Source organism: Rhododendron vialii, chromosome 11a, assembly GCF_030253575.1.
Source record: "Rhododendron vialii isolate Sample 1 chromosome 11a, ASM3025357v1".
Taxonomy (NCBI): domain Eukaryota; kingdom Viridiplantae; phylum Streptophyta; class Magnoliopsida; order Ericales; family Ericaceae; genus Rhododendron; species Rhododendron vialii.
Genome location: NC_080567.1, coordinates 10,003,978 through 10,027,822, shown reverse-complemented (window position 1 = coordinate 10,027,822; position 23,845 = coordinate 10,003,978). Strand labels below are relative to the sequence as shown.

The 23,845-nt window shown below is 39.5% G+C and overlaps 2 protein-coding genes and 1 non-coding gene across 5 annotated transcripts; all 3 read left to right on the top strand.

Moving 5' to 3' along the window:
* The first annotated feature begins 503 nt into the window (after positions 1-503).
* On the top strand, positions 504-1,470 carry LOC131306856 (uncharacterized). Its single transcript, XM_058333283.1, has 2 exons — positions 504-1,017; positions 1,130-1,470. Exons 1-2 carry the CDS (start codon positions 504-506, stop codon positions 1,468-1,470), a joined length of 855 nt encoding a protein of 284 aa, XP_058189266.1.
* An 11,054-nt stretch (positions 1,471-12,524) lies between these two features.
* On the top strand, positions 12,525-23,193 carry LOC131307600 (phosphoacetylglucosamine mutase-like). Of its 3 annotated transcripts, none has more exons than XM_058334215.1 (10): positions 12,525-12,822; positions 12,906-13,168; positions 14,985-15,104; positions 18,192-18,334; positions 18,424-18,660; positions 19,075-19,493; positions 20,134-20,309; positions 22,297-22,393; positions 22,622-22,658; positions 22,790-23,193. In XM_058334215.1, the coding sequence occupies exons 1-10, from the start codon at positions 12,762-12,764 to the stop codon at positions 22,941-22,943; spliced, it is 1,707 nt and encodes a 568-aa protein (XP_058190198.1). In that variant the 5' UTR covers positions 12,525-12,761; the 3' UTR covers positions 22,944-23,193. The 3 variants fall into 3 exon arrangements, with proteins under 3 accessions (XP_058190198.1, XP_058190199.1, XP_058190200.1); XM_058334217.1 differs by having other exon boundaries at positions 12,540-12,822; positions 22,610-22,658; positions 22,790-22,894; XM_058334216.1 differs by lacking the exon at positions 22,622-22,658 and having other exon boundaries at positions 22,789-23,193.
* Positions 15,630-15,735, top strand: LOC131309049 (small nucleolar RNA snoR100). Its single transcript, XR_009194723.1, has one exon. It is a non-coding gene; the product is annotated as a small nucleolar RNA snoR100 (small nucleolar RNA).
* Positions 23,194-23,845: the final 652 nt, after the last annotated feature.

The window sequence follows — 23,845 nt, the reverse complement described above, 5'->3', positions numbered from 1 at the left end:
CAATTGAGAGATGAGTTTGATAAACTAAAGCAAGGGGATATGACCATGACGGAATATGCTTTGAAGTTCCAATCTTTGTCCCGCTTTGCGCTGAAGTTGGTGGCAACCGAGGAGAGAAAATGTAAGTGATTCGAAAGGGGCTTGCACGACACCGTGAAGAGGTTAGTCATAGCACAATGCAAAGGGAGATTTGCCGATGTTGTCGAGTGTGCCAGGAGCATCGAGATACCGAAGAAGGTACATAAAAATCCTAAGGTTAGGAACCGAGGCAACCAGTAGGGGGCATGAGCTATTCATCGGGGAGTTTCAATAGTTAAGGGAGGAAGAGACAAAGAGATCAAATGTTGACTTCGCAAGGTCCGTCAATTTTAGGCCTCTGTCTTCTTTGTTTGGGACTCGGGGAGTTTCTACTAAGCCTCCAATCGTATGCCACGAGTGTGGTCAGGCGGGACATATTCGCACTCAGTGTTCGCGGCTTTTGGGTACATGCTTTACTTGTGGGAATGCCGGTCATTTTGCAAGGAATTGTCCGCGTGGACGGGGCTCGTAGCGAGTCGGGTTCGGTGCAGCAGCCGAGGGCTCGACAGGGTTCTAGTCGACAAACATTTCGGGGCACTCAGAGGCAGCAGCAGCCTCACTTCCATCAGACCACTTCAGCTCAGGAATCTCAGGCCGAGAGAGGAGCGAGTTCATCTACGCCTACTCAGGGTTCCGGTCATCAGGGTGGACATGTTCAAAGTCAGACTACGCAAGGGAGAGCTTTTGCTATCACTTATGCTATTCCACCTCCACCACCTTTTATCACCTCTCAGACCCCGGAGACTTTGGTTGTGAGGGGTACATTTCTTTTGTTTAACTTATTTGCTAGAGTGTTATTTGATTTTGGGGCATCACATTCATTTATTGCTACATCTTTTGCTTGTGCTTTGGAATTGGAAATCGAAAGTATCAATCCTCCATTATTCATTGAGACACCCATAGGGGGTAGATTACCGTTAGACCATATTTGCCGGGATTGTGAGCTTATTATTCAAGATCGTTGTTTTTCTTGACTTCATTGTGTTGAATATGTCGGGTTTCGGTCTTATATTGGGAATGGATTGGTTGTCTACATTTCACGCTACCATAGATTGCTTCAAGCGTCGGGTTCGTATTTGTTCGCCTAGGGGTACTTGTTTTGAATTCTTCGGGGAATGTTGGGAACCGTTAAAGCCGTATTTGTGTGGGTCTAAGGAACAAGAGTCGGTGTATGCTTTATTAGCGAGTTTGGCCTTAGATGAGGATGTATCCGAGCGTGGGGAATTACCCCTTGTTGTTTGCAATTTTCCGAACGTATTTCCGAAGGAGTTACCCGATTTACCACCCGAGAGAGAAATCCAATTTACTATTGACTTACTTCTTGGTACCCCTCCTATTTCCATACCTCCTTATCATTTTGCACCTGCTGAATTGAGGGAATTGAAGACTTAGTTGCAAGAATTGGAAAGTTTGGGGTTTATCCATCCAAGCACGTCACCGTGGGGAGCACTGGCCTTGTTTGCTCAAAAGAAAGATGGGTCACTTCGTCTATGTATCGACTATTGTAAGTTGAACCGTGTCACCATTAAGAACAAATACCCAATGCCTAGAATCGACGATTTGTTTGACCAACTTCGAGGCGCAACTTGTTTCTCTAAGATTGATTTGAGGCCCGGTTACCATCAGTTGAGAGTTCGGAGGGAAGACATTCCTAAAACCACTTTTCGTACTCGATATGGCCACTATGAATTCGTTGTTATGCCCTTTGGATTGACGAATGCACCGGCGACTTTCATGGATCTAATGAACCATATCTTTCGTGCCTATCTTGATCGCTTCGTAGTTGTCTTTGTGGACGATATCCTTATCTACTCACCTTCGGAGGAGGAACACCAAACTCACCTTTCTATCGTTCTAGAACTCTTGAGAGAGCACCGTTTGTATGCCAAGCTTAGTAAATGCGAATTTTGGTTGTCTGAGGTCAAATTTTTGGGTCATGTTGTATCGAAAGATGGGGTGTCCGTTGATCCGAGAAAGATAAAGTCTGTGATGAATTGGCAACGACCGAAGAATGTATTTGAGATTCGTAGTTTCTTGGGCTTGGCCGGGTACTACCGTCATTTTGTCCTTGATTTCTCTCACCTAGCGGCTCCGATGACTAGATTGACTCGTAAGGGAACTCGTTTTGTTTGGAGTGACGCGTGTGAGACGGCCTTTGAGGAATTGAAGAGAAGGTTGACTACTACGCCGGTTTTGATCGTGCCTAAATGGGGAGTCGGTTACTCTGTGTATTGTGACACTTCGAAAGAGGGGTTAGGGTGCGTCTTGATGCAATTGGGGGCGAGTGGTGGTGTACGGGTCGCGACAACTGAAAACTCACGAGTAGAATTACCCTACCCATGACTTAGTACTTGTGGCCGTTGTCTTTGCTTTGAAAAGTTGGCGTCATTACTTTTACAGTGAGAAGTTCTGAGTCTTTTCCGATCACAAGAGTCTAAAGTACTTGTTTTCTTAAAAAGAACTTAACTCACTAGAATGCAAGATAAGTTGCTCGTAGGCGGGCACCCCGTATGTGCCCGGTCTACAACTCTTGGGGAGGGACCTCAACCGAGCTACAGCTAGAGCATGCGAGCTTTTTCCATTCTACACCCATTCGGGATTGGAGCCACTGAACATCAACCCCATCCTGCCAAAGAAAAGAAAGTCAATCTTTGTCACCAGTTTCGAGCTTTCTGAAGAGAGATGGCGCTGCTAACAAAGTAACGCCGATGGATGGAACATCTAGAAGACTACGATTTTGAGTTACAATATCATCCGAGCAAGGCGAACGTGGTAGTAGACGCGTTAAGTAGAAAATCGACACACCTTGCAAGTTTAGCCATCCACGAGTGGAAAATGATGAATGATTTAGGCTCCTATGTTTTGCATTTCGAGGAAGATCGAGAGAGAGTCACTTTGTGCAATTTAACCGTTCAATCGACCTTGTCGACTCAAGTAATTGAGACCCAACAACAAGATGAGGAAGCGGGGGAATTTCGCACCAAGTTTCTTAGTGGAAATGCTGGAGAAGGGTGGATGATTCACGTCGATCAAAGTTTGCGATACCAAGGAAAATTGTTCGTACCCATTTCGTGCCGGGAGAAAATTTTGAGGGAATTTCACCATTCACCGTTAGCCATGCATCTGGGAGGAACAAAAATGTATCACGAGTTGCGTTGACAGTTTTAATTGGTGGCCGGGAATGAAGAGAGATGTCGTTATTTTCGTGTCCAAGTGTCTTACATGCCAACAAGTCAAAGCCGAGCATCAACGACCCGCGGGGGAGTTACAACCATTGCCAGTGGCCGAATGGAAATGAGAGAACGTGATTATGGATTTCATTACCAGTTTACCGAGATCGCCGAGGGGGCATGATGCCATTTGCGTGATAGTTGATCGATTGACCAAGTCAGCACATTTCTTACTGATTCAGGTTACGGATTCGATTGATACGCTTAGTCGTTTATACATCCGCAAGATTATCTGTCTTCATGGGATACCCGTTTCAATTGTGTCAGATCGAGATCCAAGGTTTACCGTGCATTTTTAGCAAAGTTTGCAGGCCGCTCTTGGCACCAATCTATTGTTTAGCATCGCGTATCATCCTCAAATGAATGGGCAATCCGAGAGAACGATCCAAATGCTAGAAGATATGCTTTGGGCTTGTGTTATAGATTTTCGGGGGAATTGGGAAGATCACCCATCGTTAGTTGAATTCGCGTACAACAATAGTTACCAGTATAGCATCGAGATGGCGCCATATGAAGCTTTGTACGGGAGACTGTGTCGATCAGTCGTTAGTTGGACCGAGTTGGGCGAAGCTACATTGGTTGGGTCGGATTTGATCAAAGAAACCTTCGAGAGTATGAGAATGATTCGCCAATGACTTCTTGAGGCACAAAGGAGAACCACCGAGCAAGTCAAAGTGATTCGCCATTGTTAACTGCACAAAGTAGGCAAAAGAGTTATGCTGAACATCGTCGCTGACCATTATTGTTTGAAGTGGCGGATCACGTGTTCCTTAAGGTGTCACCGCGTCAGGGGTTATCTCGTTTTGGGCAAAGGGGCAAGCTTTCACCGCGTTTTATCGAACCGTTTGATATTATCGAGAAGATTGGGGAAGTCGTGTATCGATTGACCTTGCCACCGAAGCTATCGGGCGTTCATGATATATTTCATATATCAATGTTGCAAAAGTACGAGCCGGATCCATCACACGTTCTAGAGTGGTCCAAACTAGAGTTAGAAGCCGATGCATCTTATGAGGAGGAGCCAATACATATCCTAGATTCGCGCAAGCAAGTTTTGAGGGGTAAGACCATTCCATTAGTGCGAGTTCTATAGGGTAATCTTGGAAAGGAGGAGTCGACGTGGGAAAGGGAAAACAAACTTAGAGAGAAGTACCCACATTTATTTCTAAACTAATCAATGTGAGTCTCGAAATTTCAACCTTATGAATTTTAACTTGTTATTCGGTAGTATGTGTTATGACATGAGCATGTTTACTTGATGCATGATCTTATTTGATTTGGATTGTAAATTTCGGGATGAAATTTCTTTAAGAAGGATAGATTGTAGAGACTCGAAAAAATTTTAATTATTGAAATGTTTATTAAATGACTAATTGAGAAAGTATGGTTTATTTGGTGGTTAATTAGATTGGAGATTGAAATGAAAGAATAGAAGATTGAGGGAATGTGGGTGTAATATCTAGATATAGGGGTATAAAAGGGGAGTGTGTGGTGTAGGAGATCATTTATCTCCCCTTGTATCTCTCTCATTCGTCCCTCCCTCTCTCTCTCTCTCTCTCTCTCTCTCTCTCTCACAAAACTCCACCTTATACCTCCAAAACTTCAAAGATCAACCTCCCTCAAGCTTTCCAATCGTGTCTTTGAGTTCAAAATTTCGTGGGTCAAGCTTGCAGAGAAGATTTTGGTTGATTTCAAAAAGTTCGGAGCTAGGCCTCGTTCAAATCTCTTGGGTTTCACTCCTTGACTTGAGGTAGGGATTTCTTTCCCTTCTTTATGTGTTTCTGGACAGCTTATGTTGTATCGATACAACTTTAAAGTGTATAGATACCAGGACCCTTAAGTCCAGTTTTGCTCCGGCTGCTCCCGCGTCGATTGTTTTGAACCCCGAACACTTCTAACACATTTTTGACACCTCCTAACCTATCTCAAGTGTGCTCAATTGATTCCCTATGATTAATCGATGATATCCTTGTCCCATTGGCCTCCCCGTTAGTAAGGATCGAATAGAAGATTACTTGATTAAAACCGTATCAAAATGCATTTTATCGATTGTTGATTACTTGGAAATGTTTGTAGCATAAATGTGACATTGTCGGCATATCGCATGGTGGCTCATGTATGAGTATGATCATGGGGAAGTCTTGACTTGCATATAGGGTGAGGAAGTAGTTGTTTTGGGTCAGAGATTAGTTTAGGAAGTCTCGTAACGCAAGGGGTGATAATACGGAGACTCAAGTGGGACTCATAACGCAAGGGGTGGTAATACGGTGATCCAAGTGGTTAGGGTTCACCGTAACGCATGGGATGGTAATACGGTAACCCTCGTGGTGCTATACTGTAACGCAAAGGGTGAAAATACAAATAGTGGAGATTGGTGATAGTGAGTCGAGCCAAGGTCATTAGAGTTGTTATTGTCTTGTGTACTATGAGGCATATTGTGATGATTGCTTGTCTTAGAACGATCGTATTGAAATGTTGGCATACTCATGAGCGGTTACTATCCATCGACTAAGCTATATTTCTAGTCTTCATCTTCCTCACACTTGTCATCATATTTACACATAGAATTGTTAAAGATTTTCCTACTGGGCTAGTGTAGCTCAACCCAATCTTTCTTTTCAGATTCAAATGCTGGACCATAGCTTGCATGTATCATGTGCTTGGAAGTGAAAGACTTTTTGGAAGCTAACATCATTAGTTACTTAATCATCTTTGTAATTGACTTCCTTTTGATAAAGATGGGTTTGTAACTATTCATTCAAGAATTGCTTTTGGCTAAATAGTTTGTAACTAAAGAACTTGTCTGTATCCGTACTTAAGCTTAAATTGTGGCCAGTGTACTAATGTTGTATATTCTTAAACTAGGGGACTTGTTTGTAAAGTTAAACAGATGGGAACTCTTTTAGGTAATATATATGATATGTGAGTATCTTTTGTTAAAATGGAATATTTATTTATGTTAAAAATCGAGGGCGTGACAAAAGATACCTAAGTTATGTACTCGGATATCCTATCCGCGATCATAAGTTCGGATATTTCACCGAATGCGAACGCGAGCACATTCTAGCCTGGATTGTGACACAAGCACAATACCTCCCTTATGACCCGTCCCAACATCCGAGAGTCGATCAGCACCATGCCGTACCTAGGGTTTCGTAAACCAACAATTCCACCAAAATAACCACCAATCATTCTCCAACCATACTTCCATGGGTTCCAAATCCGGATCGTCCATAATCCAAAATCACAACCTCTCACATTATTCCATTTTCCATTAATCATATTTTCACGTCTAAGGTGATAAATCCTTACATCACAACCAACCCCGGGAACCTATTTGTTCAATCTACAAACACAGTAAAATATCACATGATTTAACATTCCAACTAAAAATACTAACATATAAGCATGCGATAAAACTAATCATGTGATTAAAACTAATTAAGTGCTTCCTTTTATTTTCTCTTTTCTTTTTCAAAACTAATGTAACGCCCCGAATTTTGGGTACATTAAAAGGACATTTTATTGATAACATCAAATGGAGTCTGGCTCTTATTACAACAAATACTCTCACAAGAGTTCAATATTTACACAAATGAAGGGGGTTCTAAGGTTCCTAACTACAGCTCCTCCTTCTTCTCCATTCTTGCCAGCTCCTCAGCTTCAAAAGCCTCCACGGTGATCTGCTTACCCTGATCATCTACAAAATCTGACACATTATACCAGCGTCGCCACCGATATAATATGTCAGGGTCACCAAAAAGGCAACACCATGAGCTACAAAGCTCAGCAGAGTAATCCCATACCCGCTAACCCATAACTTAAAACAACAGGAAATAAAAACACATCGATTTCCACATGATACATATATACGCAGCTTAACAATGACACATCCACATTCGTTAATCAACTATCGTTGGTGTCCAAGATTTCAGAGTTTCTCCTACGCGACTCATCGTAGACCGTGTCAACATTTTCACTTACAAAACAATCTTTCAAAAATCATTTGTTTAACTCACACAATATTGCATTGGCTCCGTACCGCGGATAACCAAGCTACACACCCAACCTCACAATGGTTCCGTTTTTCCCGGATCCCATTGGAACACACACAAAACACACTCCACACAATGGGCTACCACGTCCGGCCACATTGCGGTTTCCAAAACATTTCCTTTCAAACCAAAATTTGTTTTTAACACACCCAACCTCGGTTCCGCCGCGCCGGTCTCCCGAGTATCCTCACAATGGTTCCGCCGCGCCGGGTTCCCATTGGCACACAATTGCATTGGCTCCTCTCCGCGGATAACCAAGCCATACCTCACCATGGTTCCGCCGGTCCGGGTTCCCATGGGAACGCACACAACCTCACAATGGTTCCGCTATTCCCGGATTCCCATTGGAACACACACAACCTCACAATGGTTCCGCTATTCCGGATCTCCATTGGAACACACACAACCTCACAATGGTTCAGCTTTTCCCGGATTCCCATTGGAACACACACAACCTCACAATCGTTCCGCTATTCCGGATCTCCATTGGAACACACACAACCTCACAATGGTTCCGCTTTTCCCGGATTCCCATTGGAACACACAACCTCACAATGGTTCCGCTTTTCCCGGATTCCCATTGGAACACACACACACCTCACACAATGGGCAAGTCCGGCCACATTGCGGATTCCAAAACTTTTCACTCTTTTCAAATATTTCTTTTATACACGCACACACACAACTCACATAATGCCACTCAAAACCAGTCATTATGTAGTTTCAAAATATTTCCTCCTCGAAAAACATTTCCTTTCATTAACTACACCCTAGGTGTCATGTTTCTACTTTCTCGGTTCTTTGTGTCTCGTTTACATACAAAGACTCCGCGGTAGGACAAACGTAAGCAAGAATCATCCTAACAAGATCATCCAATTCTATATTACTCATCACGCTCAATTACTACTTATAGCATAACGCCACATGTACGGACGCCTTTGGATTGTATCACTTATGCTTTATTCAAAGCACAACGCCACATGTACGGACGTCTTTGGAGTGAAATCACTTATGCTTTATCACATACCACAAGTAATACAAGCAACTCATATACGCATACTCATAACTATATCAAAGATCAAAATACGAATATTTCTAAACAAACGATAAGTACGTAAATAAAGATAACCTACTTTATACTTGGGTTGGAAGACAAAGAGATCCTACTTATAGTTAGGGAAGTGAGTAGAGGTATTCTACCTTACTTCTTGGCGGTAGTCGGCTACAAAAAGTACGTCGGTGGTCGGACGGAGTAACTTCCTACGATGGTCTCCGGTAGCTTCGAAAGAGAAAGGTTTCTCTCGAAACTTCTACTTGACTATTACTACTACTTCTTTTGGATCGAGAGGGTGGTCGAGTGGCGGTTTAGTGGCGGCCTAGGTTGAGTTTCTTGAAGAACTCAAGAACTACTCAAGAACATGAAGAACAAAAGAAAGAACAAGAATTTCTAGAAAGAAGTTGGAGCAATGAGAAGGTGGGTGTTGAATGAGAAGCATGGGGTGCTATTTATAGAAAAACCTTGGCTCTCTCTCCTCTCTTCATGGCCGGCCCCCCTCTCTCTCTCTCTACCTCAAATTTTGACACATGGCATGCAATCTTTGAAAGATCAAAGTCTAACCCTAGGCTTGCATGGCTAGGTTAGGCTAAATGGTAGGCTTGCATGGCTATTCTTAGTACTTTGGATGGGATTTTTGGAAGATATGTTGGAAAGGAGGAGACATAGGTACAAGATTTGGTTTTAAACAAGCATAGAAGTACAATGGAGGAAGTTTCTTAGCTAGGAAGAAAGATATCACCAAGGATTTGAAAGGATGAGGAAGGTCAAGTCAAGGTACAACCCATCTTCCTCCTCTCTCTCTCTCTCTCTCTCTCTCTCTCTCTCTCTCTCTCTCCCTAGCACATACACACACACACACACACACATATATATATATATATAACAAGAAAGAATAAGAAAGTACAAAGATTCACAAAATCAAATACCCAATAAGGAAATCCAATTAGGCACATGTTTGAAAATAAATAAACTGGGGTACTTTGTAATCTAGGTAGATCACACCTTCCATTAAACAAATCCAATTGGGTACAAAACCCCAATACAAAATAATAAAAAGGTACTTAGCAAAATCTTAGGCTTTAAAGGCTACATAATAAAATATGGGTACTTTCAATATTGGTACATCATCACATGGGGTTTAAGAAAATATTAGTTTTAATGAACCCATGTACTTGTTGAAAGAATAAACCCTTTACCTAATGGATAATAAAATTCCTAACGGTTAATAACCAAAGGATAATAAGGTAAGAGTACTTTAAATATTAAACTAAGTCTTTGAAAAAAACTACATGTCCTTTTTATTATTACACATGCTTATATATAAATGTACTTACCAAATAAAATAAAGGAAAGGCTTTTGTCCAATGGGTAAAGATTACCCTAATGGTTATTGTCCAATGGTCCAAGGTTACTTGGGTACTTTTATTAGAAAAAATAATCAAAAGTACTTTTCAAAATAATTATAAAAGTCTATTCAAGTACTTTGCTCAATCTTTCATTAAACCCTTTTAATATAAAGAATTGGGTTTCTATTATCCAATGGATAATAGTTCCCCTAACTTTTATTGTCCAATGGACAAAGAATAAAACCAAATTAATAAAAAGAAATAAATAAGTAATTTCTAGGGTTGAAAAAGGTTGACTAGTCAAATCAACTTTATTGGAAGGTTCTCTAGTCACATCGGTACTTTATTTGGTCAAAGGACTCTATTATCCAAGGGTCACTAACTTTCCTAACGGTTATTGCCCAATGGATAATAGTTTCCCTTGCGGTTAATAACCAAAGGATAAAAGGAGTACAAGTACCTTTTATTTTAAAATATGATTTTTGAAAGACTACATGTACTTTCATAATAAAAAATTTATTATCCAATGGACAAAAATTACCCTTGTGGTTATTATCCAATGGATAATGGAGGGGTGGGAGAATCCCCAATAAACAATGCATATAAGTACTAGCACATGTTTTTATAAACCATTAAAATATTATATCTTACCAAAATATTTAAATGGGGGGCCTATTGTCCAAAGGACAAAGATTATCCTAACTATTATGGACCAATGGGTAAAGACAAAGGTTCAAGAGTTTCAAAAGGTCCAAAAGGTTCATCTAGTAACTAGGTGAGTTGGTTGCTCGGTTCCTCCAAGTAGTCGGTTGGAAATTAACTAAATTGGTCACGTAGGTTTTTCTAGTCAAGAGTTTAACCAATGACCAAAATCTAACTACGACGAATATTAACAAGAAATCATATATCACTCAAGAGAAAATAAGTAATTTAAGTAAAATTCAAATATTTAACGAAAATTTTATTTATCAAAATTCAGGGTCGTTACAACTAAAATCCACATTTACCCTTAATCATCTCGGGTGTTGCCGATATCAAAATAATTCATATTTGTAACCAAACTAGGATCGCCTCAAAACTAATAAATGTTGGGACTTATGATACTAGATTCTAATAAACCAGGATTGGATCTATAAACTAATCAAACTCGAGGGTTAAACTATAATTATTCTAAAACCCCTTTTCAATTTCTAGTGACTATTTTCAATGGAAAAACCATGGGTTTCGGTTGGACTCGACCGACGACGTCGGGTTCGATTATTGTCACATCGAAGCTCTAAAACACGATATATACGTAAGGAGGTGAGCTCTGAACTACCTCTTGTCCGGGAAACGGGATTCAAAAAGATTTCAGTGGCAGCCGGAGTGGCATGGAGCTCACCTGGTGATGACTCGATGGTGGTGGCTCCGGGCTGATTTTCAAGGCTGCGTTTGGAGCTGGAACGGGGCCGACTTGCAACTGGTTTGGGGCGGCTTAAGGGAGTTGAAACGCAGCAGGTTTCAGGGGTGGGAACAGCTATTTTTGAAGTTGTTTGGCAGCTGGTCCAATGGTGGTGAGTAGATTTCCGAATAGTGGAGTGATGGAGGCGAAAAAGATGACAAGGTGCAATGCTTCCTCACTTCCCTTCTCAGCCGAAAATGAAAATGGGAAAAGGAAGAAAAGTTGAAGTTTGAATGGCGAAGAACAAAGTCCATTACTCTTCCTCTCTCTGCCGTTGAGAATGGTAAGAAAAGAAGAGTGTTATTAGTAGAGGTTTGAAGAGGATGGACCAATGGTTAAAAAAAAGATATGTTAGTAGGTTAGAACCCTAGAATAGGTGTGTTGTCAATATGAGAGGGTGAAAAGGGCTAGGGAGGTGAAAGGCCTGTGTGCGGAGGGAGTGATGTGGTCGGAAAAGATGGCAGAATGGGGTGAATTGTCCGTCAAAAATTTAGAAGGAAGGGATGGTGAAGTGATAGCTTGTGTGTGAGAGTGGTATTCTAGTTATATTGTAATTGGTTCAATTACAAATTCAACATCTAGTCACACCAAAAGGATCTAGTTACAAATACAAAGTCTCAATCAAAATTAGTCACACACAATATGTCTAGATATATAATCACGTGATTAGGTGCCAAGTTATATTATGATGGAGTTAAACATAAGCATATTTATGACTATATATATATATATATATATATATATATAGATATATATATATGTTTCTTTAAATGTATAAATATTTTTATCCAAGTTTTAAAAATTAGGGTCGTTGCAATCTATCCCCTTAAAATAATTTCATTTTAAGATCTTATAATTACATTTTTATTGATTAACTTTTTTTTAAAAAAAACTATGGGAGGGAGTATTTCTTATTGTTAACTGAATTATATTGCCATAGTCAATTTAATACATAAAAACAAAAACAAAAACAAACAAGTTTAAATTTTTTTTTTTCAATAAGAGATCATTACATTACATTATATATGAAGTATAATGTACAAATTCAAAACACTACATGAGAGTCCACAAAACAACCAAATCCAATAATTCGGATCCGGATCTTCTATGACTTGCGAGAATCTTGTGAGTGTTTTCTAGGGAGCTTAAAGAGCATACTCAGTAAATGAAGAGATGCAACGGTCGGTCCACAACAGCCCTTCTTGAGTCTCTGAGTCTAAACGGTCCACAAAAGCCCTTCACGAGTCTAAACAAAACGACGGCGTTTTAGAGGATAGAATTCTAACGGAGAAACATACCAATCGTTTTCTTCTTCTTGTCCGTCGCGTTCCAGAGGGATACCAATCGAATTTGGCTGCAAATGGCAGTGGTCCGCTCTAAATTCTCTCTTCATTATTTTTCTTTCCTTTCTCCTCCCAGTCCCAAGTTCCTAACAGATTAATTTTGGAATCCTGTATACACAAAATACGTCCGCGAACAAAGCCACAGCATAATTTTGGAATTCTCTCACTCTCAGTGTCGCTCGTCCGATCTCCAGGAGAAGAAGAAAGAAAGATGAACGAGAAACAACGATCGATCCTCCTCGACTCTTCCTCTCGCTTCCCCCCACCTCCAGGTCCACATCTCACTCACTCTCGAATCACCGCACATTGCGTACTCCTTAAATCTCTAATTTCGTATCTTTCTATTTTTCTACAGGAGTGAAGCTATCGTACGGAACGGCGGGGTTCAGAGCCGACGCTTCGATCCTCCAGTCAACGGTGTTTAGGGTCGGGATACTGGCGGCTTTGAGGTCTCTGACAACGCAGTCGGTGATTGGTTTGATGATCACTGCTTCACATAACAAAGTATCTGACAATGGTGTCAAAATCGCTGATCCGACTGGGGGTATGTTGACTCAGGCTTGGGAGCCCTTAGCTGATGCTCTCGCAAACGTCCCCGATTCTCTACATCTCGTCCAGGTTTCCCTCCTTGCCCTATCACACTTTTTTTTAAAAATAATAACCGGATGTCAGGCCAGCTTGCGTGCACCTAGACTAGACTAATTCCGGGGTGGCCTTGAAGTTAACAACCGGCCAGTGATCCCAAGGTTTGGAATGTTTGACCTCTGGGGTAATGTAACATGTGGCCATGGAGGAGCACTTATTTTCCGCTATCACACTTTGTATATTATTTCTTCTGCTAGCGGCCGGGCATTGTGTAGGTAACAACTTACCCATTGCCATTTTGGGTGCCAAATTCATAATTTGACAATTCTTTTGGTAAAATTCAGTTCCACTCATTCGTTGATGCCAATAAAATGTGAATGCTATCTTTGCTGCCAAATTTGGCACCAAAAATGACCATAGCCATTTCTCCCTCGTCATTGATTTGCATTGACAAATGAATGAGTTTATATTCAATGATTGTGCCAAAATGGAACCAAACTGGTCTAGTAACATTGCTGTTTTTTGGGCGCCTTGACGCTGTATGTAGCAAGCCAAATTGCTGTTTTTGGGCGCCTTGATGCTGTAGCAAGCCAAAATAGCTTTGGAAGGTCATTTTGGCACTGACAGGTGAACGTGCTGTTAGAAGCAAAAATATCATGCTAATCATGTTTTCAAATAGGGGTATGAATTGTGTCTCGTTTTTCTCAATTTATCAATGTATCAGGATATGTAGCGCATATCGTAAGATACATTAACAAAAGCTAATATACAATTAAAAATAGGTATACGAAATAAGTCACTAAAAATATATTGCATATATGGAAAAAAAAAAATTTAGGATGAAAATTTTGGAAGTTTTCCAAGTGGGGTCTATCACATTGAGGCGTTCTAGTGTTTTGGCTAAGGGAAGAGAAGAAGAGCCCTTATCCAAATGATGCAGAACATGATCGGCATATGTTCTTTCTTCTGCTTGAGACGTAATGGATTGAGGCCATTACCGGGAAACAGAAACCGGAGATCTGATTTTTATTTAATATTGTCATATGAAGTAGTGAAGTTGGTGTCAATTTGGAGCGGAAATCTTGTACCAAATACTTTCATTTAAGGCAATTTTTGTGGTTGTGGCCAATAAGCCTTGGACCTCCTGCAAATTTATGGTTGATTCCTCATTTTTGCATGCTTCTGTGTGCTAAGCGAAGTGCCTTGCAATTGTGAGGGATTCTAAAGCTGCAGCAGTTTGTGAAAGTGGGTGATTATGTAGTGTTTCTTTTCACATTTACACATGTAATTTTATTCAGATTATAACTTAGTTCAAGAGGTAAAATGATTTGCTTTGTCTACAATTTTGTAACAGAGAATAGCGTGATCAGCTTCTAATCTAAGTAGCCCAATAGGGTGTTGGCTTTATATGATGGAGTAGTACATCTATACAAAGATAGATTTGCACATCTACGAGTACCATGATCTTGATGCTTATTGATGCTTGTCGGTTGAGGTTTAAAAGATTTACAATTGGTTGGCCATTTCAGTGAACGCGACAATATCATGAACGTGCATTATTTGTACAAAGATGTGTTGCCACAATCTTGTGGGTGTAATGGACCTCTCCATTACATGAAGTTGATCTTGATCACATAAATGTGCACGTATATGGCAATATAGGAGTGCATTTATTTCTGTAGTCTGTGGATTCTGTTACTAGTTTAGGTTTTGGAAAAATGGCTATGGGTTTGTGGTCAGAGTTCAGATCAATATTTTGCGGTACTACTTGGATTTATGAGAACTTTGCTTTGCTTGTCTTGTGCATTCCATTTGTTGATGAATGAACATGTCTGTTTTTGGAAAACAGTTGGTTGATGATTTTGTGATGAAGGAAAACATACCACTTGAAGGAGTGCCGTTAGCTGTGATATTATTGGGAAGGGACACGAGGCCAAGTGGGAAGTCACTTCTAGAAGCTGCAAAGCAAGTATGGCTACCTTCAAATATCATGAACTTTCCATTGTTTATACGTGTTAGTTTCAGGTCATGAGTATATAAAACTTATTCATATTACATGTTCTCTTCTCTGTATAGGTGTGGGCCTATTTCTTATTACCTCCAAAACCATATACTATGGTTTCAAAAGTTAACCACAATACTTCTGAAAGTTGCTCTCTCTCTCTCTCTCTCTCTCTCTCTCTCTCTCTCTCTCTCTCTCTCTCTCTCTCTCTCTCAATACTTCTGAAAGTTGCTCTCTCTCTCTCTCTCTCTCTCTCTCTCTCTCTCTCTCTCTCTCTTTTATCACAATGGTGTTGTTACTTTTGCTAAATCAAGTTTCCCTACTCCATTGTTTTTGCCGTCTCTTGTGTTCCCTCAACTTTCTTCCGCTCTATCCTCCCAGTTCTCCTTTCTTTCTTTTCCTCTAATTGCGTTATTTGCACCTACAAATGATGCTTAATGATATTATTGTTATTTAGGAATGGATTTTGTGCATACTGATGCTCTGGACAATCAATGAAGGAAGCATAGTAATGTGCACATAAATTGATTTGGGTCTTTAGGCCTGCCCTTTGATGCCATTTGGCTTTGATTTGGGGGCATGGTTCTACAACAAAACGTCCATGTAGCTCCTCGGTTCTTGGAGGTTTAGGGGGGCCACTGTTTCAGTGGTATTCTGAGAGCAGCCACTTTGTGCATATATTGCCAAATGTTAGGTCTGTCTCCAATCATCCCCCGCCCATACCCCCAATGATTGGGGACTAGATGGGTTCTTTTATGTTGTTGTTGTTGTTGTAGGAATGGATTTTGATGGGTCTTGAACAAATCTGTAGTTTATCTAAGATTTGTGTAGATAAAATAGAATCAAATTCAGTTCACCTTGGGCATGGAGTCCACCCAGCAAATCGCCTCATGCCACATCTGTAAAACTCTAAAAAGGTCAACGAGATTCATGTCATTTGCAGCCCATCTTAGTTTGTTTTATCTGGGTTTAAACAATCAATCCCCTGAACCCCAATTTAACCCATTATTAGTTTTAAGTTAACTACCTACAGCTCCCTTGGTCTATTTTACATTAAGTTACAAGACAAACCTACTTTGTGCAGGACTTGTATGTGCTGTTTGTCTTCAGACAATGAGTCTTCTACATTATGTTGTTAAAAAAATTACTCATCATTCAACATATCTTCCTGGATGGACTGAGGGAAGTTGGGCAGGGTCGACTGCCTCGCCCAACTTTCGAAGAACACTGTTATGGTAGTAGGATTGGTTCAAAAGGTTTTTACGTTTATATAGGTTCCGCCCCCAAGTCTTAACAGGTTTTGCAAAATATATGTTTTACTGTTTCACCATTTTCGCCCCTGCCATCCCCTACCATTTTGTTTCCACTTTTCGAAGATGAAACCCATTGTGTGATCAACTACACTTCTGAAGATGCCACTAATCACATTGAAGGGTTGTGATCAGACCCATTGCGTAAAATAAACCAATTGAACAATCCTAATGAGGACAAATTGGGCTTCTGGGGATGTGTTGTCCAACCCTAAGTCACACAGTTCGTGAGTGTGTGCGGATGCGAGTGTGAGAGTGAGAGCGCCATATTTAGAACGGTAAACCAGAGCGTCTTCACTATATATATGTAAATCTTCTATTCCATTCATAGTTTTTTTTTACCGGCCTTGAGTGCAGCAATATTTGGTAATATAATATTTCATTCCTTAGTTGCAAAATCCTTCTCAAAAGGCTGCGCTCCCTAGACGGAAGCTCGAATTGGCGCTCCCAAGATGGGAGTTTGATGGGAGCTCGCTCCTAACAAAGATGAGAGCTTTTCGGGCCATTAAGGCATTTATTCTCTTACTTTTAAGGGAGTTGTGTCATTTCGGAAATAAGAATAAGAGAATCATATTAGTCTAGAGGTTTTGCAAATTGAGATCATATAACTTCCAATAATTACAATTTAAGATCAGGAAAATTTTCAGTAAGTATCACTTTTCCTTGGACCTAAATTGACATTAGATGCTGTTGTGCGCAAAGATATGAGTATAATGGGTTTGTGTGAACAAGTGGCCATTGACAGAGCTCAATGGAGGAAAATGATTTATGTAGTCAACCCCAAGTGATTGGGACATAAGGCTCGGTTTGGTTTGGTTATCACTTTTCCTTTAATGGTAAGTATTTAAAGGTATTTTAGATACATATTTTTATATAATCTATATACGGTCCTTAGGCGCTCCCAACCTTAAGAGCTTCTAGGTGCCTCCGCTTCCCCACCCCAGCTTCTGCTCCTATCGCCGCCCCCGCTTTGTGCTACTAAGTTTCATTCATTTCGTATTATTGATGTTTAAGAACTATAAGTTTCTATTGACAGTGTACACTTTTTCTTTGCTTGCAAAGTGGAGGACATTGCAAACAAAGTTATCCATAGAGTTCCAGACTAGTTTTGGTAGAGTAGACAAGACATTGCTCTGACAAATCCATTACGCAATAGTTCCCTCAGATTTGATGTTATGCAACCTTATAGCTTTTGTTGGCTAGAAACTAGGCACGTGCATTTCAACTATGGAATTAACATAAAATCTGTTGTTTTGACAAACAAATTCGTGCACGGGCAGAAAACAGTTTCCGGATTATGTTCGAATTTTGTACGAGTTCGCCAATCCGCTATTTGATTGCTGGTCTCTGCTACCCCAAACCCATGAATTGGGTTACTAAGGTCCAACCCAAGTTAAACAAACCAAGATGAGCTGTAGATTCTGTGATCCTCTCAACCTTTTTATTAATTTGCTGACGTGGCATGAGGCGATTGGCTGGGTGGACTCCATGCCCTTTCTGCTTAAGCTGGACAGAATTTAATTTCAAATTGAAAACATATCCCCAAAATCACATGTAAATAACTCATACTTGGGCAGCAAGGAGGGCGTTAAATCTTTATTTTTCTCGATTTTCCTTCTTTGATTCCCTGTACGTGCATTACATGTAGAGGGGTTGTACCAACCTTGCCTTTGAGTAAATTTATTTCTTCAATCATAGAGAGGTAGAGGGAAATTCTCATTCATCTTTTCATATTCAACTCAAGGGAATCAGTTCGATAGTTGGAGCTGTTGCTGTTGACATGGGAGTGCTAACCACCCCACAACTGCATTGGATGGTTCGATCCAGAAACAAGGGCATGAAAGCAACGGAAATGGATTACTTCAACCAGCTTTCAAGCGCTTTCAGGTTCATTTGCCACTAATACATTCAGTCCCTTAGTTTCCTTTATCTATTTTATAACGAATTATTTGGTTAATCGGTGCATGATTTGTCAGGTGCTTGATAGATCTGATTCCCCCGGAAAGTGCAGTCAATATGATGGACAAGTTGATCGTGGATGGGGCAAATGGTGTGGGTGGAGAAAAACTTCAAGTTCTCGAGAAGGTGTTGCATGGTTTGGATATACAGATTCGTAATTCAGGAAAAGAAGGTGTACTCAATGAGGAAGTTGGTGCTGATTATGTGCAGAAGGTTGTTCCTCGTGGGTTTGCTCCTGCCGATGCTGGTATGAGGTGAGCCATCTTCCTTTTGGTTCATCTTGTCATTTATTAAGATGAATATTGGTGGTAAATCCAACTCGATTTTCCCAAAATCTTTCCATCTTGTTACAGCTGCATCGATCACAAATGATTAACACCGGAATTTGATGCATATATTGTTGTTATCCGCTTACTCTGATGGAGCGGGACTAACTTGCTATTTTGTATGAATAAAGTGTTGAGAAATGTTGGCACAGTTGTGTTATGTAAAACCAGCTTCTCTGATATAACTGGTACTTGGGTGTTGTAGTGTTGCCCATTTTCAGGTAAGTCCCATCTCTCAAGTTACATGCCCAAAATCTTAAAAAAAGGTGCTTTACAACTTGTGTATTTTTTACATTGGCTCTGATGTGGGAATTAACTGCTTGAATGGTTCTAGTGTTTCAGGTGTGCAAGTTTGGATGGAGATGCTGATCGGCTTGTCTATTTCTCTGCAATACAAAATTCTAATAATAGGATTCTTCTTGTTGATGGGGATAAGATCTTGTCTCTGTTTGCTTTATTTATCAAGGAGCAACTAAGCATCTTCAATGATAATGAAGGTGAAAGAGAAAACAACTCTTACCTAGCAACTCTTGGTGTTGTTCAGACAGCTTATGCGAATGGTGCATCCACAGATTACCTCAAACATTTAGGTCTACAAGTTGTGTTTACTCCGACAGGAGTGAAATACTTGCATGAGAAAGCTGCAGAGTATGATATTGGGATCTATTTTGAGGCAAATGGGCATGGAACCATATTGCTCTCAGAAGGTCTCTTGCACTGGTTGGATGGCAGAAGCAGTGAGCCTTCTTTAACTTCAAAAGGTCATATATGATACAGTTCCACATTTTTTCCCACATTGTTTTGTTATAGACAAGGATCAAAACATCTGTTTGGTGTGCTGCTTCGGGGCATTGAAACAGAAACATTTTTTAAAACCCTATGCCAATGTTTCAGAAACATTTTAAAAGAGACAAAAGGATACTGAAAATGTAAAAGACTTTTGAAGCATGAACTATTAATTTGAAGTGCATAAGCCTGAGAACTGGTAATCAAATGTATTTAGATTTGTTGATTGATTAACTAATAGATGAGAAGAGGAACAGGTATAAAATAAAAAAGGTACACGTTATGAAATGAAAATTGGAGACTATTTTAAACTAAATTTCAAATCCATGTTGGCACAAGTTTTGTTTTCTTTTGCTTTGTTGTTTTTTTTGTGTGTTCCGCTATATTGTGTTTTCTGTTGCTGGAAAGATTGCAATCTAGTGTTTCGTTTTATTTCTCTCTCCTGGGAAACAGAAACTTATCTGATCTATCGGAAGAGACAAATGAAAATGTTGATCCTTGGTTATGGACTATAACATTATATTTTCGTTGTTGTTGCTACCTTAGGTTTCTGATGATGTTTTTTCTCCATTCTTTTGTTGTCTAAATTCATGATTTATGGATTTCTTGTTTCAGGTTCAGTACAGCAGAAGGCTGCTCTGAGACTATTGGCAGTCAGCAAGTTGATCAACCAGGCAGTGGGAGACGCTTTGAGTGGATTGCTTCTTGTAGAGGCTATTTTGCAGCATATGGGATGGTCAATTCATAAATGGAATGAACTTTATTATGATTTACCCAGCAGACAACTAAAGGTTTATTCTTTATGCCTTTCTACAATATGTTTATTGAAGCTTTCTGATTGACTTTTCAATTTTGAATAGCTTATGCATTCCTTAGATGAATCACTTTTAGTGGTTATCATTTGGATACTCTATATATGTATTCCAAATCGAAGTAATACTATCTTCAAGTTCAAAACCTTTAGTTCCTGAAAGGATGGTCTTTATTTTAGCAATACAGGCTACAGCAAAGAGAGGAATTTGGACTTTTTAAATCTCAAATCCGTGCTTGACCACTCTAGTTCAGTTTTATATCACGTTTATTCTTAAATGCTTGTTTCAACTTGTGAGCAGAGTGACCTTCGTCTACATGTATGTATGATGTAGAAGTTCGGGTTCTATCTCTTTCCTGAATCCATTCTGAAGTTGGGGTCCCTGTAGAATCGAACTTGCCACCTTGATGTACTGTTTGAACTTTCCATTTTTTTTTGTAGTACTTATTCATTCATTTTTTCTTTCAATAAAAATGTGGGGCTTGCTACCTGCTTTTCAGTTCCTGTGAAGTACAGGTCACATTGGAAAATCTTTGGAGTTTAGCAAGTTTTAAATACAAGGATTGGAAAATAGATCGGTTTTCCAATCATCCTTGTATGTAAAACTTGCTAAACTTGAAAGATTGGAAAATAGATTGGTTGTTTCAATGGGTCATGTCGAGAAATGTTATGGAGCTTTTAATCGCTTGGAGGGGTGCTAGAGTGGACAAGAAGAGAAAGCGCGTTTGGGCTATGATTCCTCTTTGTTTGATGTGGATCATTTGGCGTGAGAGGAATTCGAGATGTTTCGAAGTGGTCGAAAAGCCTTTGTTTAAAATTAAAAGTTTTGTGGTTAGTAGCTTGTATAGTTGGGACAAGGGAGAGTGTAATCCCTCCCTTGACCATTTTCTAGAGTGGTTTGAGTTGTTTTTTTCACTAGGTGGTGTACAAGGCCTTTTTGTCTTGGTGGCCTTTTTGTATTCGGGTGGCATTTCCTTAATGCCTTCTTTAACATAATTATTTACTTATCAAAAATAAAAATAAGAAATAGATTGGTTGTAACTACAAAAACAAGCCTTGAATGCTTTATGTTATCATCTGCTATAATTTGCGTAGAAACTCCCATTATTGAAGCAACAAAACTTTACCCTACTGCAAACTTTGTTTAGCATTCTTTCTAAAAGGCGCAAATGCAAATAAAAAACATCTTCTGAAGAAGCTGTAGGTTGAAAGTGAAACCATGGAAAACAAAGAACATCAGGGAAAAAAAAAAACAGTTCTGTAGAAGTTCTCAATATATTGGTATGTGCTGATTGAGATTGTTATTAGACAATAATTACTAATTTGATATCAAACAGATATTTACATAGTCTATCAAACAAATATTTACATTTTACATAACAGTGGTCTTTCTCTTAATAGACTTTTTTGCTTTAATAAACAGTCTCCATCAGTCTATCATGACTTTTTGTGCCTGAACACTAGTATTGAATCGTATGACCATTGTTTTTGTAATGGTTTAGGTATTCATAAGGGCCAATTGAAGGTGGTTTTCTTGGTCCATTCTTATATTTGTCATTAGTTCATTTTTTTTAACATGCTAGTAGAGTTATTATACATTCTGTGAGCCAAAAGTATGTTATCTTACTATATTTGACGTATCTTTTTTTTTCCCTGGTAATTATGGTCTACATGACATCTGATTTTAAGGTTGTTTGGATTAAGGATTTGTGGAGTATTAACGAAGGGTAAGTAAATGTCCGGTTCAAAAAAAAAAAAAAAAAGACCCTTCAAAAAAAGGGTAAGTAGATGTCAAGGGATTTGCCTTTACAAATTTAAGACGTGCCCCTTGCCTTTTCTTTTTCCTTGACAAATCCGTCCTCACAATCCTTGATCTAAATACAGCCTTAAAAATTGGGGCTTCTTCTGTTGTTCACATCCTGTTCAATTAAAAAAACTGTTGTTTACACCCTTCCTTGGGTTTTCAGGTAAAAGTTGTCGACAGAAGTGCTGTTGTTACAGCAAATGCAGGAACCATGGTAGTAAGACCCCTCGGCCTTCAAGAAGCCATAAATGCTGAGACTGGTAAGACATATCACTGTTAAACATGATTTCTCTCTGGGAGGCTAATCTTTGCCTGTAAGTTTCCAGTTAATTTTGATACATTCACCAACTTGATTGTCTACTCAAATACGTCAATTTTTTGGCTTGCCGTAGTGTGCACCATGCTCACATCAACCTTCAATTGAAACGCTCTTTACGTTGAATGAATATGAAAAAAGAAATGCTAACTGCTTGCAGAATCATGAACAGGGAAGCTGTACACGGGAATTTCTGATTTTCCTGCTTCTATGGGTGTTTCACTGTTTCTTCATAATTTACAGTATACTTTTCTTAGCAATTGAATGTGACCTAAACTACGAAGTACATAGAAACTTTGGATATTTCTGATGTTTCTTTATTATTCTTTCCCTATGCAGCAAAATACCCACGAGGCCGATGTTTTGTACGACCATCAGGTACGGAGGATGTTATAAGAGTATATGCAGAGGCAAGCACAGACGAAGCAGCAGATAACCTAGCCAATTCCATTGCACAATTAGTTGATCAGTTCCTTGGTTTCAGAAGCTCTTAATAATCACTAACCAAAATTTTCACCCTCATTTTTTTTTTTTCCGAACATCTAATCTATATGCAGCATTTTTTCAATGAAGGTGATTTTAAGGCCATATTTATGCAAATGGAGAGAGACTTTATGGGCCAGCATGTGTACCCTTTCCATGATTTTTATTTCATAGCTTCACTTTTTTAGCTCCTTTTGGAATTGAGTGTGTATGAATTTTGAAACAAGTGCTCCTCTTAGTAGTGTTGACCTTGCTTCTCCATATTTTGAAACAAATAACGCTGAAAAATCAAGTTAAGAACACAAAAAATCATGAGGGATACATATAGAGTTACTATACGTATCAAATTGAAAAGAAATCAAATTATTGTGGCTATCTTAATGCAATCACACTTGCACATGAGTGATACATATTTAGTTGTAATAATAACATCTGCTGTTCAGTTTTGTAAACAACTTTATTTCTTGACGATGAAATTATGTTCTGTGTTGATTGTTATTCGGGAATAGAAATGTATCACGGAAAAATGGCAACTACTGTAAGTGCATTATTTCGAGCCGCTTGGAACTAGACCTACGATTAGGTAACTTAACAAGGAGTAGATTTTAATGATACTTCGATAAGTCTACAATTCACATCCACTGGTGTCTGGTGGGGGTGAGGTGGAGGCCGGAGAGAGATCAGGGAGGAAGAGAAGAAGGAATATCCTCTACAGTTATCTGCTCACCACCTTATTCTTCTTAAGTTTGCACCTTATCTAGACATATGCTTGTAACCTACAGAAAAGGTAGGTTACAAGCATGTCTAGATAAAGTGCAAGTTTGAGGTTGAGGTGGTTGAGTAGATAATTGCATAAAATTTTGGGGTGGACGGGTCAAGTGAGGAGTTGAGAGCCTCTTTTTGTTTGTAGAGA